Raw genomic sequence first — 16,993 nt, 5'->3', positions numbered from 1 at the left:
TAGGTTTCAAAGCCCGTATTTTCACTTGAAAGCCTGATAGCCTGGAAGTCCATTTCTTCTAGTGACATGGAGTTCATGCTCAGCGCTGCGTGTGATGCTGAAGGAGACATCACTTCCACGCCAGTTCTGGAGAAAGTGAGGTCTAGCTGAACACAAACTAAAACAGAGAACAAGAAGGCGTCCCTATAATTGTCAGGTCACCTGTTCCAGACCAAAAAAGCTTTGTGGATTCAGAAAACATATGAATAACCTTGAGCTGGGAATTCTCGGGGAAGGCTTCTTGAGAGATGGGACTTGGCTTAGACCATCAAGGCTAGCTGGACTCTGCGTAGACCAGGTGGAGGATGGAAATGTCCGACTCCAGTCAAGGACATCGGACAGAGGTTCCTTGACCTTAGTAAATTCCCATCACAAAAAGCACTTGAACACCACCAAGGCCCCCTTCCATTTGCTTAACCCTTGAGATGTTTGCACAGGTTTCCGAAGGCTCCGTCTTTGGTGGAGAGGCCCCGGAGCCATGGATGTTGTGATCAAATCTAAATCGATACCTAAAAGAATAAATGGATTGATGGGTATTGAGTGGCAGTAAGCATAGATACATTGGTGAGGAAGACTAGGTGGGGAAAAACCCCAGAAGATGCCCCGCAGCTATTGTTTTCTATGGCTAGGTTTAGATACCTGTTGTAGATATAGGGAGGCCATGAAGTCTGGAAATAAAGATGGTCTTATTTTTTCGTGGATTATAATGTTATGGTAATAAGCCATGTATTATGTATTCACCTGTTGCATTAGATTGCTAGGGCTGCCAAAACAAAAAAACCGTAGACTGGGTGGCTCAACCAAGAGAAATTTATTTTCCCACAGTTCCAGAGGCTGGAAGTGCAAGATCAAGGCATCAGCGGGGTTGTCTCCTCTGAGGCCTCTTTCTCGGCTGGCAGACGGGCTACCCTCTTGCTGCCACCTCTTCCCTTGGCCTTCCCTCTGTGCATGCAGCTGTCTGGTGTCTCTTTGTATGTCCTCATCTCCTCTTGTAAGGACACCAGTCAGTTTGGATTAGGGACCCCCCCCCAACAGCCTCGTTTTAACTTTATTAGCTCTGTGACAGCCCTGTCTTCTCTACGGTCACATTCTGAGGCACAGGGGTTAGGGCTGCACCATAGGAATTTCTCGAGGACACATTTCCGTCCCTGACATCAGTGCTTCCGGATTTGGTGGCCACCCTACGGGGTACGTGAAAACAAAGGCATAAGGCTCCAGGTTCTAGGTTGGGAATCTGGAAGCATTGTCTTGAGAACCGATGCCAAGCTGTATGCATGGGCCAGTCCCTTTCAGTGCTGGAGCTGGGGATGTTGCATTAGGGGGGTATCAGCATGCCTAGACATAGCAGTCTGGTAGCACGGAGACGCACCCTGCTTGCCTGGAGGCGGGGGGGGCTTGGGGGGGGCGGCGCTCCTGCAGTGTCTCTGCCTAGAGCGTTTGCAGAGTTTGCAGAATGACGGATGATTTTGTCCAAACTCAGGGCGCCATGCCTTGCAGGGTGTTCTTGGAGCCTGTCACTGCTCCATGCCTCATCCCAACGAACCCCTAAGGCACCTTGGATGTGAAACCCCACGTGGGCTGCCTGTTGGCTGTTGGATGCAATGGTGTATAATTCAACAGTAATTTATATTCCATGCAGGTCTGAGCAAAGCTATAAAGTGCTCTTGAGAGCTAAATGCTGCCGAGGCATTTAATCTCCGCAAAGGAAGGGCTTAGTATACATCAGCTTCCCAGGATGCAGACGCGGCTGTTGGAGGAGGAGCGACCCTTTTTCTGTTTGCCAATTTGCTTCTTTATGGTGTTAAAGACCAGAGGGGGGCTCGCAGGGGAGTGTGTGAGGGAGGACTGGGGCTGCTGCTTAGACGTCCCTGACCCCTGACGCACACGCCCACACGGGCACGTCTGCAGCCACCGATCTGCAGCACGCTGGTGGACTCCGGGCAGAACAGAGGCCCTTTGGCCACGAAGCAACAAGGGAATGGACGAGCGAGGGCTAGGGATGCACAGACGTCATTCCTCCTTCCCAGGAGCAGAAAGTGTCACGCAGATGGATTTCCTGCCCTAGAAAGCTGCAGGAATGATACTCCAGTGAAGTTTTGGGCGCCACTTGGTCACGTAAGGAATGGATATTTGGGAAAGTGCCTGTGCACACAATATGTAACTGCCCTGCATTCCTGTGAGAACCTTCTCGAAGGTCTCGGTTTCCTGGCTGATGGCTTCTTGAATTAGGAAAAGCATTTCTGCTGCCTAACCTGAGACCTCAGTGTTGCTGCTGTTTGTACACAGGGTCCATTGCTGGGGCGTTACTCACATGGCTTCTCGGACAATCCCTGAAGGGGGTGGAGACACATACCCCCCCCCCATCCTGTGTGTGCTCATACAGCAGCAGCCCCACGGGAGGCCCTGCCCACACCTCACACACCTGCAATCCGTGCTCAGGAGTGGGCTGAGCAGGGGTTAACACCAGGACTCTGAATATTGGCTCTAAGATTATTGAGCTTTAAGGTGGTCCTGGGGTGGGACCATTATTGGGCTGCTGATTAAGTGTTCCTTGGTGACATCTCAGAGTGGTAGAGGAGTTAGCTGCCCCAAAACCGTGTAACCCCAGCGTGGCATGTCTCAACATAAGCAACACATTCCAGGCGTCCGCGTGTCCCTCCTCGCTGGGTGAGGGCAGGATGGTTGATTTAATTTATGAGCAAGGATTTATCGGTCCCTGTGGCAGTACCACTGAAGGGCGCCGGAGTGAAGGAACCTGCAAGGGTGACTGATCTGTCCCACATAGCCCAGGACTTTCCAGTTTTAGGATGAAAATCCCACATTCCAGGGCCACACCCCCACCCCCACCACCAACCCCCAGGCAAACGAGGATGGATGATCACCCTACTAGGGAGGCAAGATTTTGAAAGAATAAAGAAGTCAGGAGCTTAAGGGAATTGGGGTTTGTGGGGAAAGTGCTGGAAACCTGTGTGTAGCCAAGGATATACCTTGACCATTCTGTGTCGCTGGGGGTTGGGGACACATAATTACAGAGCACAGGATATCACATAATACCACACGGTCCTGTGACTCCATCATGTAGCGGTGGCATCTCCAGTCAGAGAAGAGGGTGAAGTTGCCCGAAGGAGTGTGTTACGTGGGACGAGAGCTTGGGAGCCTCAAGTCTGCCAAGACGAAAGGAGGATGAGAAGCCCCTGCAGGAGACGGGGCGGGACAGAGAGATGGCACGAAGCCGGGATCAAGGGGCAGCTGGGAAACTGAGAGAGGAGATACCAAGCAGGGGGAAGTCATCAAACAGCTGAGAAACTGAAACTCGGGGGTGGGGGTCTGGGGGGGGGACTGGAATCTAATATCTGGCAACCTGGGAAGTGCTAATTAGAGATGGCAGCGATGTGGAGGAGGTGGATGGGGAAAGCTGTGTTTGGTGTTGGAACGGGAGCTGGGAGCTGGCAGGCCGGCGTGCAAACCGGTTCCTCTCCCACCCCCACTCGAGCCTCAGCTGTGCCTGGAGCGGAGGGGGCCCGCGACGGGGCGGGCAGCAGCCCAGGAGCCCCGCAGGCCCTGTCCTCCTCAGCCGCGGCCCATAGGACACAGACCGGTGGGACCAGGCCAGGGCTGTGGGTTTGCAAGGTCGTGAGTCCTGAAGAGCTTCAGGTGGGACCGTCATTAGAGGAAGCAGGTGGCGTGTTTGAAGAACCAGAAGGAAGCATTATGTTTGCCTAGTTCCTTCCGCCTGTTGGCCATCCTTCCCACTCCCAGGTGGGGTTCGCAAGCAGGGACACTAGAGGGGTCTGGAGGCCGCTGTTCTCTTGGAGCCGGAGGATCTCCCAGCACAGCCTGTCGTCTGCGTCTCTTCTGGCTGGATTTCCTGAGCTCCGAGTCCATGCGAGTGAGGGTCCTGGCACAGAGAGGGGCAATTAGATTTCACTTCTCCTTCCAACCGGCTGGCTGCTTGGGGCTGCCTGGAGGGGCAGGGCTGAGTCGGAGTCTGAGGCCCCTTCCAGGACCAGCGGCAGTGAGGGCTGAGACTGATTAGCTTTTTCTGCCAAAGGCATAGACTTGCAACTATGGGAACAGTCCATCAGACTTTGCTCTCCAACACTTAGTCCCTGTAATGGCCTCCGTGAGGCCCCCTTGCGAATGGACAAGCCCGGTGCTCTTCAAAAATGTTGAAATCACTGGACTCCTTTCTTCAAATGAAATTTCACACGGACACAGATCAAAGCAGGGCTATTCTGGCCAAAGAGAGGAGAGAGGGCTGGAGCCTCTTCTCCGTCTCCCAGGGACAGCTCCTGAGACAACAGCTGGAAAACCACTGGGGGAGGCACTATTTTAGGAGGAGGCCAGAGAGGATCTCTCTGGGAGGATGACATTTGAGGAGTCAAGGTGAGAAATGAGGCCAGATAGGGAGGCAGGGTCCACTCGGGTAAGGAGTGTGGGTTTCGGTCTGAGTGTGATAGGAAGCTTATTGGAGGGTTGTAAGCAGGGGAGAGAATTCTGATCTGATTAAATTTTAAAAATATCACTGGCTACGCTACGGGGGCAAGAACAGAAGGTAAGCTAGCAGGGGCTTGTTACAGCAGCTCACGTAGTAAAGGACAGACGCTGGACTAGGCTAGAGCGGTGAGCCTTTTGGAACCAAGAGGCACAGGGACGGTGGTACGTGGGCATGCCTTCTCATCTCTTCCTAGAGACCTAGGACGGGGCGCTGAGGGTGAAGGAGGGACGCTCTCCAGACCAGGGAGGACCCCCTTCTGTGTACTACCTGGGGGCAATCCTGTTCATCCTTTCAGAACCCTGCATCACACCTGCCGCTTCTCACAGCCAGGTCCGGAGCACAGAGCAGAGCCTGGCTCTGGAAGGAAGAGCTTGGGGCGGAGTTCTTCTCACGTAACTGCTATACTCTGACTATAGTTAGCCTTGGAGTCTGATTGGAATTAGGCCCAAACCCCAAGCCATGGGGGGAATTATTAAGAGGATGTGACTATGCATTATTCCTTGGATCCTCACTTAAGTCTCAGTAAGTGCTCATGGAGAATAATATGACAGACCCTGAAGACCTAGCCCCACAGGCTCCAGTCTGCTGCTGGGGAGGGGAGCGGAGGACCTCACACTGTTCTTGGGTGAATGAAGAGGAGGCCACCGTCCCTCAGCTGAGGCAGGGTTTCCACAGAGGCTTTCAGCATCTGTGGTAGTTCCGCCGGAGAACCCCAGAGAGCTGTGGAGGCAGCAAGGGGTGGGGGCGTTCTGCACCCCACACCCCCCAGTTAGTCACCGGTTTACAGGTCTGAGAGTTGAGTTCCTCACCTGAGAAAACTGGGTCAGGCAGGCTCCTCGCCCACCTTTGTCCCCCATCACATTCTTCACTCTCCGGGACTCTGGTCAAAGTCCGCCTTGAAGTGGGTTGTCCGAGGACACTGCTGACGAACAGGGCAGCACGTTATCCATTCAGTCCGTTTATCGAGGATCCACCATATGCCTGCATATATCCATGTGTTGTCTTTTTTAAGATTTATTTATTTGAGAGAGAGAGTGCACAAGCAGGGGGGAGGGGCAGAGAGAGGGAGAGGGAGAATCCTAAGCAGACTCCGTGCTGCGCGTGGAGCCCAACACAGGGCTCGGTCCCAGAACCCTGAGATCATGACCTGAGCCGAAATCAAGAGCCGGTCGCTTGGAACCGACTGAGCCACCCAGGTGCCCCTGTGTATTTTCATTTCTATTTCTTGATACACATTTTCAAGTTTGACTCTAGAAGCACAGAAGTACGTAAAACGATCAGTCCTCAATCGTGACGGAAACAGCAGCGTCATGTGGAAGCTAACAGCATGTGCTCCAGCCCTGCCCCCTTAGTCACACGGAACTTCCCAACAAGTAGCTTAGATGACTGGCTCAGAGGGCCGGCTTTGGTGAGAGCCCTAGAAGTGTTCGCCCATCGAGGGGAATATTGACAAGAGCTAACAAACAGAAATTTTAAAAAGGTTCCAAAGTCACAGAACAACTGTCAGGAAGGTAAGGCAGGAAGATCCCCCAATTAACTCCATTAACATAACACAAGATGTATTCTGTCAATAAGCTGGGCCATTTCCAATTGGTAATTAGGTCCGCATGGACCTCATCTCTTTACTCTCAATTTATCAAGCACATCTTTTCTGTCCTGTCCCCTCTACTCGCAGAACACACCGTTAAAGCAGTAGATAGAGAGCTTTTGCAGCTACGGGCAACTTGGGAAGATCAAAAGTTCTGGAGGTCACCCTTCTCCCCCAGAGCAAATCACTGGATTTAATCAGGAGGATAGAGCACCTTTGGATGGGAAGAAATGTCTCCATTTTTTAAAGCATCCTATGTAGATAACGATTTATATAAAGTCCTTGGGTGACCTCCTCACACACACAGCTTCAATGTATAAGATGATGATTCAGTCCACATCTCTAGCTCAAAACTTTTTTTTTTTTAAGATTTTATTCATTTATTTTAGATAGAGAGCACAAGCAGGGGGACTGGTAGAGGGAGAGGGAGGGAGAATCTCAAGCAGACTCCGAGCTGCGTGCAGAGCCCGACACAGGGCTGGATCTCATGACCCTGAGATCATGACCTGAGCCGAAACCAAGAGTCAGATGCTTAACGAAGAGTTGGATGCTTAGCCACCCAGGCGCCCCTCTAGCTCAGAACTTTCTATCAGGCTCCAGATCCATGGTTCCGAGTGCCTTCCAAGGGCAGCTCTGATTTGACCTCAGCACGCACGCACGCATGCACGCACACACTCACACACTTCCTGTCCTACGTCTAAGTTTTAGAAATGATATCTGCACACTCAGGTTCCCGAACCAGGCAGTGAAAGAATCGTACTTGAGGCACAGCGGGCCGGCTCTGGTTTGTTGGAATGTGGATTATTTGCACTCGCAGCCTGTCACTTTCTCTCTGGCCACACCCCACGGGCTGCCCCTTCCTTCTGCACCACCTCTGCTCCTTCCTTCACCTGGCTCTGTTACACAAAGGCCCTCTGCCCTAACCCAAGGCTCTCACCAGCTTGATCGACAGAAATCAGCCGAGGGACTTTTAAAAACCAAAAGATTTCCCCAACCTCTGCCCCGGGAGATGCTGACTCCACAGGACCAAGGTAGGACCTAATCCGCCGTGGACACCATAGAATTCCATCTGAACCCCAGTGTACAGCAAGAGGGGCAGGGCTGCTTCGTAACTCCCCGAGCTTTGGGACCCCTGTTCAGGCAGGCCATGATGGTGCCATATGTTTGTGCATGCTTAAGTGCATGGCTTTTGGTCGCCTCCATAAAGAATGTTCACTGAACAGTTATTCACTGCGCCCTGCTCCCTCCACGCCAGCCCCCACCTCCCTTCCTCCTGGCCCTTGCAGCAGGCTCCTTAGTGGTCTTTGGGAGTGCAGATCAGAGCTACCAGAGGATCTCAACACCTTCAGTCACTCCACAGAAAGCTTGGACCTCTCAGCTCAAAGAGCAGTGTTCACTGGGTACCTGGGGCTTGCTCTGGCTCCCCCTCCAACGGCCATGTGTCAGAAGCACCCTTCACCACGTGCACATCTTTATAGTGACATCTTTGTTCGCAGGTGTAATTCCTTTCTTAATCCAAAATGAAATCACTAGGTCAAAGGTGCGAATATTTTGAGGATCACTTTCCTGTAAGGAAACACCAGCTTACACTTCCTTCCCCTGGAGGCCATGGGTTGGTCCATTTTACTGTTCCCTCATTAGTTTTGGAAATAATCATTAAAAAACAAAGCAAAACAAAAACCAAAACTCAGCTGATTTGATTATGTTCTGTTACTACAGTTTTATTTTTCAAGTCTTTTGTTATTGGCAAAATTGTTTTTGGCAAAAGTGTTTTTCACTTGTATTGCTCATTTGTAATTTTTTCCCTCTGTCCTCTGAACTTCGGACTATTAATTTTCATCTTTGTCTACTAAAACCTTTTCCCGACTTAGTGGTCCCAGAGTGTAGTCACTGGACCAGCACCAGCAGCATCACCCAAGACCTTGTTAAAAATCCACATTCTCAGGGCCTCTCCCCCACCGCAGGCCTAACAACCAGAAACTGGGGGGGTAGGGCCCAGCCCTCTGCTTTAACAAGCCGTCCAAGCCTCCAGACTACCCTACCCCAGACAGAGTGATAGAGAATTCATCTTGAGCCCAGGTACATAACAGGAGGGACCCACCTTACATGACTTAGCACAGAGGATAAGACTGCATGCTCTGGAACTAGCCTGCCCGAGTTCATAGCCTGGGTCTACCAGTTACTAGCTGTGTGATTTTAGACAGATGGCTTAACCTCTCTGGGCCTCAATTTCTTCAATCAGATAGGGATAGGGACAAAATAGGGCTAAGCATATAACCTACTACATGGATTTATTTAGAGAATGACAGTTTCAATACATGTTAAGCACTTAACACGGTTCCTCGCACACAATGCTTAATAAACGTTAGGTACCGCTCCCTCCACTGTGGACACTGAAGTTATCGCACACTCATGGGCCTGAGGCCCGGAAGAGACAAGGTCGGATCTTAAAGAAACTTGACCATCAGGGAGCAGGCGGTCTTATAATAAATATAATCATAATGCCCTGGATTCTTGTTCCCACCCCCTAAAATTCTTCCTTCCTCCAACCCAACCCAGCCTTCTCAGACTTCACAGGTCCTTCCTCCCCTATCAGGGCTGACAGAAGGACTGTGAGACACAGCCAATATTGAGAAAAGCTCTTGAACTCATTTTGGGGATACCACATACCTCTAATGGTTAAAAACGGGTTTATAATTCTCATTTTTATAACATTCTATGTCTTAAAGCAGCCTTCTCATTGAAGGTTCCTAGGAGTCTTTTTTTTTTTTTTTTTTTTTTTTTTAAGAGGAGGTCCCCTCGTTCAGTAAGTTTGTGAAATACTCATACGGCTAGGTTAGACGCATGAGCTCATGCTACTGTGGGTGATAAATCTTCACGGGCGAGAAGTTGCATACAGAGTTTCCCGGAGATTTGGACTCTGCTACCACTTTGTAAAGGAGTATCTCCTAGGGTCAGTATTCCATGGAGAATGCTTTAGGGAATGTTGTCTTGCAGGAGAAGGAAAACCCAGTGTTGTATAAGAACATTTTATGTAGGAAAGAATAGAGATAGTTTTCTCTTTAAAAAAGTAGCAAACGGGCGCCTGGGTGGCTCAGTCGGTTAAGCGGCTGCCTTCGGCTCAGGTCATGATCCCAGGGTCCTGGGATCGAGCCCCGCATTGGGCTCCCTGCTCAGCAGAGAGCCTGCTTCTCCCTTTCCCTCTGCCTGCTGCTCTGCCTACTTGTGCTATCTCTCTGTCAAATAAATAAATTTTAAAAAATCTTAAAAAAAAAAAAAAAGCAAACAGGGGAGGGGGGAGGTGTTTTTTGTGTCTCCCAAAAAAGACAGTGAATTTTCAGTGCTTTAGAAAAATGAATTGAATCCTTTTCTTCTGCCCCACTACACACCATACATGAAACTCCACTGTGGTACTCATTTAGTATTTTCCCACAGGAGAGACTTGCCAAGTTTTTCCAAGACCAGGCAATTATTGGAGAGCAAGGAAGCCATGATCTCTTCACGCTAGTCTCCTCCCTGTGAATATTTCCAGATATTGATCTTGTTTGCAGGTGCCTCGTACCTGGGTCTTCTCATCTTTCCTACTCAAGAGAATTGAAAAGGCCGTCAACCTCACTTCTCTCTCTCTTTCTCTCTCTCTCCCTCCCTCTCCTCCCCCCTCTCCCTCACCCCGTGTTCCCTCCCTCGCCCTCCAGGAACCTTCTGCATCATTTCACTGTGCACCTGTGTGGCTGGAATCAACTTCGAGCTGTCACGCTACCCACGCTACCTGTATGGACTCCCCGATGACATCAGCCACGGCTACGGATGGTCCATGTTCTGTGCGTGGGGGGGCCTGGGCCTCACACTAATCTCGGGATTCTTCTGTACCTTGGCCCCTTCTGTCCAACCTGTCCCGAGGACCAACTACCCTAAATCCAGACCCGAGAATGGGACAGTGTGCTAAAAAACAAACCCATACATATATATATATATAAATATATATATAATATACATATATAAAACAAAACTAACTCAAGATGATGGCAGTGCCAAGGTAGAGTTGAGTTGGCTCAGGCACCCGCCTCTCATCGGACTGTGTGTTGCCTCATCACCAGGATGGGGAAGGCGTTCCCATCATGTGGCTCTTCCATCCCTTCTTAACTTTTGGCTCCATGGTTTCTTGAAGACAGAACGAACATCACCCCCCGTGGTAGTGTCCTGATTCCCGTCCCTCACGAGGATGGGGTGGTGGGCCGGGAAGGGACATGTCGCCAGTGGTGTCCAAAGCGGCACGGATGTAGAGAAGGTGGTGCCGTCCATTGGGCCCGCAGTGAGGACACCACCCCAACACCGATCATATCACAGAGAAACAAAGCCCGTACGTAGTTCATAGAATGTAACCAGATCTTTGAGGTCATTTGCAGAACCACTTCTCCTGATCTTCCTGTTCTGGTTCCCTTCCTGGCCCACCAGCGACACATGAGAAGTGGAAGAGAAAACAGACCGAGAAGGAAGTTTTCTCTTCGTTGCCAAACTTTTGGACCAAGTTGTAGAGGTGGGAAGGGGGAGAGAACAACGTGCTGAGAGGCAAGATCCACGTCAATAAAAGGACACTTCAGTGGATGCTCAGAAAACCCAGTCTTACCTTCCAGCTGCCTTATACCCAGTTAAACAAGAGGCCGCCCTGCCCCTGACCACACCTGCCGTCCTGCTCGGGCAGACTGGAGCCTTGGAGTAACGCTGTGATGTGTGCGCGTGCATGCGTGTGTGTGCGTGTGCGTGCAAGACAACTCCTGGTGGTTTCCTTTTTTTCCTTTTCACCTTTTAAAATGGAAATACTGCATCATGACTGTTGTCTCCATCATTTGTGGTGGTTTTGTGGCCCGGGGCGGAGGCCCGAGACCGAGGGAGAATAACGAACGGGCAAGCCAGTGCGGGTGCCCGTTCCGTAGCTTCGGATCCCTGGCGTGTGTGCGTGTGGTGGATGTTCTCTGAGCGTGGGGTTTTAGCATTTGTGTTGCATTTTTCTATTATTTGTAATGTGCAGCTGAAATTCCCAGAGGGCAGAACCAAGAACAAACCCACTGGGCCTCAGAGGGCCCCGTGGTCCTTCACGTCACAGTTCTGGGATGCCGCAGGATTTAGTCCTCTAACTCTGGGAGTTCAAGGCAAAGCTGGGCACCAAAGCCATGAGAGAAGAAGGGGAGCACGGTTCAGGAGGGAGAAGGAACGTTTCCTCTGTTGCTGTTGTACAAGTATGTACCAAACCAAACCAGACCTTCACTCCCCATCGTGGAAGCTGTCCTTTGTCACTGGACATCTATCCCTCTCCTAGGGGCGACCTCTGTACAGATGAAAGAAAATGGGTCACATGCAGAGAGAGAACCTCCATGTCCCATGGGCTCGAGTTTGTACGATATTGTGTAAATTAATGGAGAACTCTTGACTCTTTCCATCTTCTTCCTTTTCCTCTTGATATTCAAGGCCATGCATCCCCTAATAGCCGTCATAGTGGCTGGCCCCCAGACAGAGGTGGCAGAAGGCCAGCCCAGTGTCTCAGGCTCATTTGAGCCGATTGGCCCTGCAGGTGTGAGCTAACCACGAAGTCAGCCAGAGTCGTGCGAGCTGTAGGGACGAGCATCTGCCGGGAAGAGTGGGCAGGAGCCACTGACAGTCACCTCGGGGACCCTGCGGGGGCTGCGCAGCCCCGGGAGGCAAAGAGTGAATCCCCGAGCTGCACAGTCCTGGGTCAAACCATGCAGCTGAGAATTCAGTTGCTTCATAATGAAGAGTGCTCGGGGCACTTTGCCAACGACAGCTCAACAGCCTTCCTTCCCATCCACGCACCTGTTTCATCTACCTGTCTTCTGATCTATCTTCCTACCAGTCCCACCTTTCCTCACCTACTAACCACCTCTCCCTCTTCTGTCCACCAGGCTACCAGTCCTGCCTGTCTCCTCCTCTGCTCTCTCTGACTGTGTGTGTGTGTGTGTACGTGTGTGTAATTCACATCCAGATGGAACATCCCATGGGCATGAATGGCCTGAATGTGGGTGTCTGTATATGTGTAGCCCTCTGGTGCATCTTCAGTGTGTTTGTATCAATATAACCTGGATGCGGGTGTGGATGTACTACTCAAGGCTTCCTCCCCACGACACTGGGCAGCTTCTGCAGAAGGTCTCGTGTGCGCGTGCCCCTGGTATGGGTGTGCCAAGAGATGTGGGATGAGGTGTGGGGTAGGAAATGCTATTACCTTCCAATTGGGCTTCTAAGGATTTTTAAAATAAAGGATTTATTCTTTGAGAAGAGAAACCATTTTCAGGAAAACCCAATTTTTCTATTGTATATGGAATTAAAAAAAATTTTTTTTTCTTGAAGAGTTAAGATTTCCCCCTTCGAGGCATACTGGGGCTTGAGGAAAAGTGAGAAGCATCCCAGATTGAGAGGCCTTGTATCTTCCTTCCAAGTGTCTTGAGTGGGCTCCACCAAGCAGGGAGGGGCAGGTGTCCATGAGCGTCTGTTTGGGGAACAGAGGGCTTGTCTGTGACCAGACCCAAACTCCAGCTGTTTCCCAGCAGGAAGATGGGGAAAGCATTTCTAAAGGGGGCAACTTGATACCATTTAAACTTCTCTTAAGCAGCCATGTTTGAACATACTGCTTCACCGACCTGTGACTATTTATACCTTCTTTTTTTTTATCCCATGCTTGCCATAAATGGATCAGCCACTCTTTCCAGCTACTCATCTTTAGGATCGACCCTTAATACCACTTATTGTGTCCCTTCAAAACCTTCCTGAAATGTTAAGAGATTCCTGAGAAAGAAGTCAACCACCTGGGCTTACCTCAACCATCAGGAGAGCGGGAGCGTTGAGCCAGATAGGAACAGATACACTCTGAGGCCTGCACCTGCTTGGGGCCAATAAAAAGCCTAAGCCACGGGTCAGGATGGAAGCCCCGTACAGATGGCAAGTCCTTGCCTGGGTGGCCTCGATCCCTCCGACCTAGGGGTCCAGGGTAAGACCTGCTGCCCCGTGGTATCATCGAGGCAGTGGCCTGGCTGAGGAAGGAGAAAGGGAGGGGGAGGGAGAAGGACGAAGGAGCGTCTGCCAACTTCACCTCATAGTAGAACCCAACCTTCGGATTGGATTTAGGGTTAGAAGCCTCATTAAAGCCCCAGCCCTGACCCCAGGTCAAGTTCAAATTCCTTAACAGGTGTGCGTGCAAGTTCTCTGACCATGGATGTGTTTTGAGCTCCATGTGAATCAGCCTTAAGCATGGGGCCCATTTCAGCTTTCATTTCCTCCCTTACCCTATGAGATTGGGGATTCAGGAAAGTGGAGCATCTGCCTGGAAAGAGGTCCTATTTCTTTCTCTCCCCGTTTTGGGAGCTTCGGTTTCTCCATGTTTCCTTTTCCTCTCCCTCCACTCACTTCCACTTTCCTTCTGCATCAACTTGAAATAGTTGATTGAAAGAGTTCAGGCATTTGTCTCCGGAGGGGCTCATTCTCACACTCCAAGCAGCCACCTTCCTCATCTGTTGTGGCTGCAGGCTTCAAAAGGAGGTCGGTAGCTTCCTGGCATGGAAATATTAAAAAAAAAAAAATCTAAATGTGCCTATTACAGCTTCAGTCCTCCTGAAAGCCTCAGCCTTTCAATAACTACATCCTCTCAGCTTCAGGGATCACAAAGTCAGGAAGACTCAACATCTCCACCAAATCATGGCAAAGCCTTCCTTGATCATGTGTCCATATGCAGCACCCTGAGCCCATTCTGGTATCTCCTCTTATTGGGGGTGAGTGGTTCCACCTAATAGTGCTTGCCTTTCCTTTGGTAAGGGAAGATGATCTCCTGGAACTCTTGAGTTTGGGCCCTACCTTGTAATAGTCCTCCACGGTCATGAGGAGAGGTCTGAAATGAACCACGCGTAGTTGTTCTGATTTAATGGGGGATGTGCTGCTTAGGTCCCTAAAGCTGCCCACCGGAGTCAGACTCAGCGTAATGAAATCAAGCACCCAGAGGCATTGACTCTGTCTTCACCTGGCTTACTCTGGGTGCGTTAATTAACTGGTTTTCAAGTGTCTGAGGGAAAGAAGTGGAAAGAAATACACTCTGGTCATCTTTGGTGTGGTTTGTGAGGGTTGCTTGGGTGATTCTCGCAGCTAAAGGGAAGCTGCCTTTTCGGAAAATGTTCCTCATTGCTCCAGGGGCCAACCATCCCAGTGGACAAATCCAGCCCTCTGAGTCTAGGGAGAGGTGATTTCGCCATATTTAGAAATCACTGGTGCCTCCCGGCCAGTTTGGCTCCTGTCCTGTCTTCTAGCTGGTATCCGGCAGAGTAAGGGGACAGGCTTTTAAACAAGCCCACCAGAGCTGATAGACACAGAAGATTCTGGTGTCTCTCAAAGCAGTCAACTTGGTGGGCTGTGTTTGTACTCTTCCCATGGCTGCCTCCCTGGTGCAAAATGTTTCTTAAGCATTATTGTTAGTTCTTAGACTACACTATTATTGGCTATTGGGTTACCTTTTCTGAATAATAGGAAACTGTAGAAAATTAGAAAAATAGAGAACAACAACAACAAAAAGACTAGAGGATTGTTTATAATTCCATCACTCAGGGGCATCCTGATGGTCACAGCTCCAGCAACTTCCAGCAACTTCTGGTTGTCTTGGGCTGGCAGTCGGGGCTAGGGGTGTAGTCCCAGACCGCAGAACCACACTGGTCTGCGTGGACTTGACCCTGTGTTCCTAGCAGAAGGAGACCGCAAAGAGACTTTTTGAAAAAGGTCAATGCCAGAGCTTAGGGATGGGCAAAACAGAATGAAGAGATTCCTACTTTGGGAATTTTTTTTCCTTTTCTCCTTTTTTTTTTTGAGAGCTATCTCAATCTAATTGTAGGTGTAAGAGCACGGAAGCCAGAGTAACTCACTAATTAAGCTATGCTCTGTAACACAGTTACTGTAAAGTTCATTTCAGCTCTGCACTAAAATGATTTGTGACTCGGGGCACTGGGTCTTCTCCATACTTGAACTTCCTCATCCACAGAATGAGGACACTTTACCTCGTGGCATGTTAGGGTGACAAAGAAATTGCAAAGTGATTTGTAAACATGACATGTCACATGAATTATGCACCGTTCAAATGATTCGGCAGCAGCAGAGCCCCCGCCTGCATGGAATTCTTCCGTGTGGTGTCTGGACCTCACTGCTGAAAGGACAATTGAGAGTGAGCGGTCACCTTGGCCACCAAACGGGACCGACCCTATCCAGCTTCAGCACGTGGGATTCTAGTCTCTCATTCGGGTCCCTCACAGAGGTTGACTCCTTAATTTACCCATTCTCAGGCTTCCTTCCTTTGGTCCAAAGCCAATTTTGCAAAGGGCACTCTTAATCCTTCTTGATTATTCCCAGAGGTCATGGAGTGAGTAAACCATGTGAAACAAATAGCATATACGAGCTGAAACAGTTAACTATTAAGCAGGGGCCAGTGCCTTTTTTTTTTTCTTTCCTGTAAACACTGATTTGTAGCTGTACGTGCCCTACTGGTGGGAGCAGATCAGGCTCTGAAACATTTTAATGGTCTTTTAAGTTTAAGATGGGAACAAGTTTCAAAGAACTGGAATCTTCTTTCTCTTGTCAGTTGGTGAAGCAGATGGCTTCATCAAAAGCCTATGGGTTCTCATAGGAAGTCCTTTGGATGGTGCATTCACTAGGCGATGTTCTGGGTGTGATCCTATTGGGGAAAAACCGAATCCTAGGTTCTAGACAAGAATGTGCTTCCAAAAGGGTCTGCACACTTTGCGCTTTGCAGGGGATCCGGTTTCAGCGTGACGGTGAGACCTTCTCTAAGGAAAGTCCAAGTCCTTGCTCACCGGTAGGGAGAGAGCCCGGCCAGGAATGGGGGGACTACCCAACTATAGGGGGTGTTTGTTCACTACTGAGAAGCAGAAAACGGGGTGTAAGCATGGGGCGTGCACACAGCGGTAGCTCACCCCTGGCCTCACTTTGACAGATGCCGACTTTGGCAACCGCAGCCCTGTTCTTCATTTCCAAGGACTGGGTGTTGCTTCTTGGGGGAACTCTCTGTGTCCCTCTCCCCCGTCTCCCACGACTCCCTCTGGCCCAACCTTTCCCTTCCTTCCCTGGTCGCCTGGAGAGCCTTTCGAGGCTGAATGTATCGGTGTGTCTGTGTTGTTGTGGATGCGATGATGCTTTTCACATAAGCAGCTCTCACTAACTCATTCTCAGACTCCTTTCCCACTTCCACCCGTGGTGTGACTGTTTTAGATCCAAGACTCTCTGTAAAAATGTATAGATAAAAGCGGGAACTGAAAATAAGGGGGAGGGAATTGAGACTAAGCAAATGCATTGATGGAGCCCTCAGTTTTTGGAGGACTTATGTAGACTGCCCTAAAATCCTGAACCCGGGCGGGATTTGAAGGGAGGGAAGTCGTTGGCACAGGAGTTTGTTGTGGTTTTGTGTTTTTCTTTGTTTTTTTTTCTTTCTTTGTTTGTTTTTCTGGTTGTTTCTCTGACAGTCACTAGTGTCTGCTTGGGACCCTATGTTCTAAAGCTTTTTTGCCTTTGAAGTAAAAATATATGTTCCAGAAAGTAAAAGTGAGTCATCAAAGTCTGAAGGGTGAAGGTCATCGCGAACGTCAACACAAAGACCTGATCCTGGGTTCGCACTCGTAGCTTTGTCTCTGGCTCACTTGGGGCCTCAGGCGAGTCTCGTTACCTCACTGTCTCTGCGTCTTCTCGGCCACATGGGGAGCAGGGGGGCTCCCGGGGCTCCCGGGGGCACCACGTCTCCTTGGCCATTCTGCTGCTATTCTTAGAGGCTTCGAGCCCCCGCGGGTGCGTGCTTGCCGCCTGAAGGCCCGTTTGGA

At 50.2% G+C, this 16,993-nt stretch overlaps 1 protein-coding gene across 1 annotated transcript in view; it reads left to right on the top strand.

Annotated features, from left to right (window-relative positions):
- TMEM178B (transmembrane protein 178B) overlaps window positions 1–16,678 on the top strand; it is a 335,425-nt gene extending 318,747 nt beyond the window's left edge. Inside the window, exon 4 of the mRNA XM_032401446.1 lies at window positions 9,821–16,678. Coding sequence (XP_032257337.1) covers window positions 9,821–10,071 — 251 coding nt within the window. The 3' untranslated portion in view covers window positions 10,072–16,678. The remainder of the gene's footprint in view (window positions 1–9,820) is intronic.
- Window positions 16,679–16,993: the final 315 nt, after the last annotated feature.

The sequence above is a fragment of the Phoca vitulina genome, unplaced genomic scaffold, assembly GCF_004348235.1.
Source record: "Phoca vitulina isolate PV1807 unplaced genomic scaffold, GSC_HSeal_1.0 scaffold4, whole genome shotgun sequence".
Lineage (NCBI taxonomy): Eukaryota > Metazoa > Chordata > Mammalia > Carnivora > Phocidae > Phoca > Phoca vitulina.
This window is presented reverse-complemented; position numbering and strand designations above follow the sequence as displayed.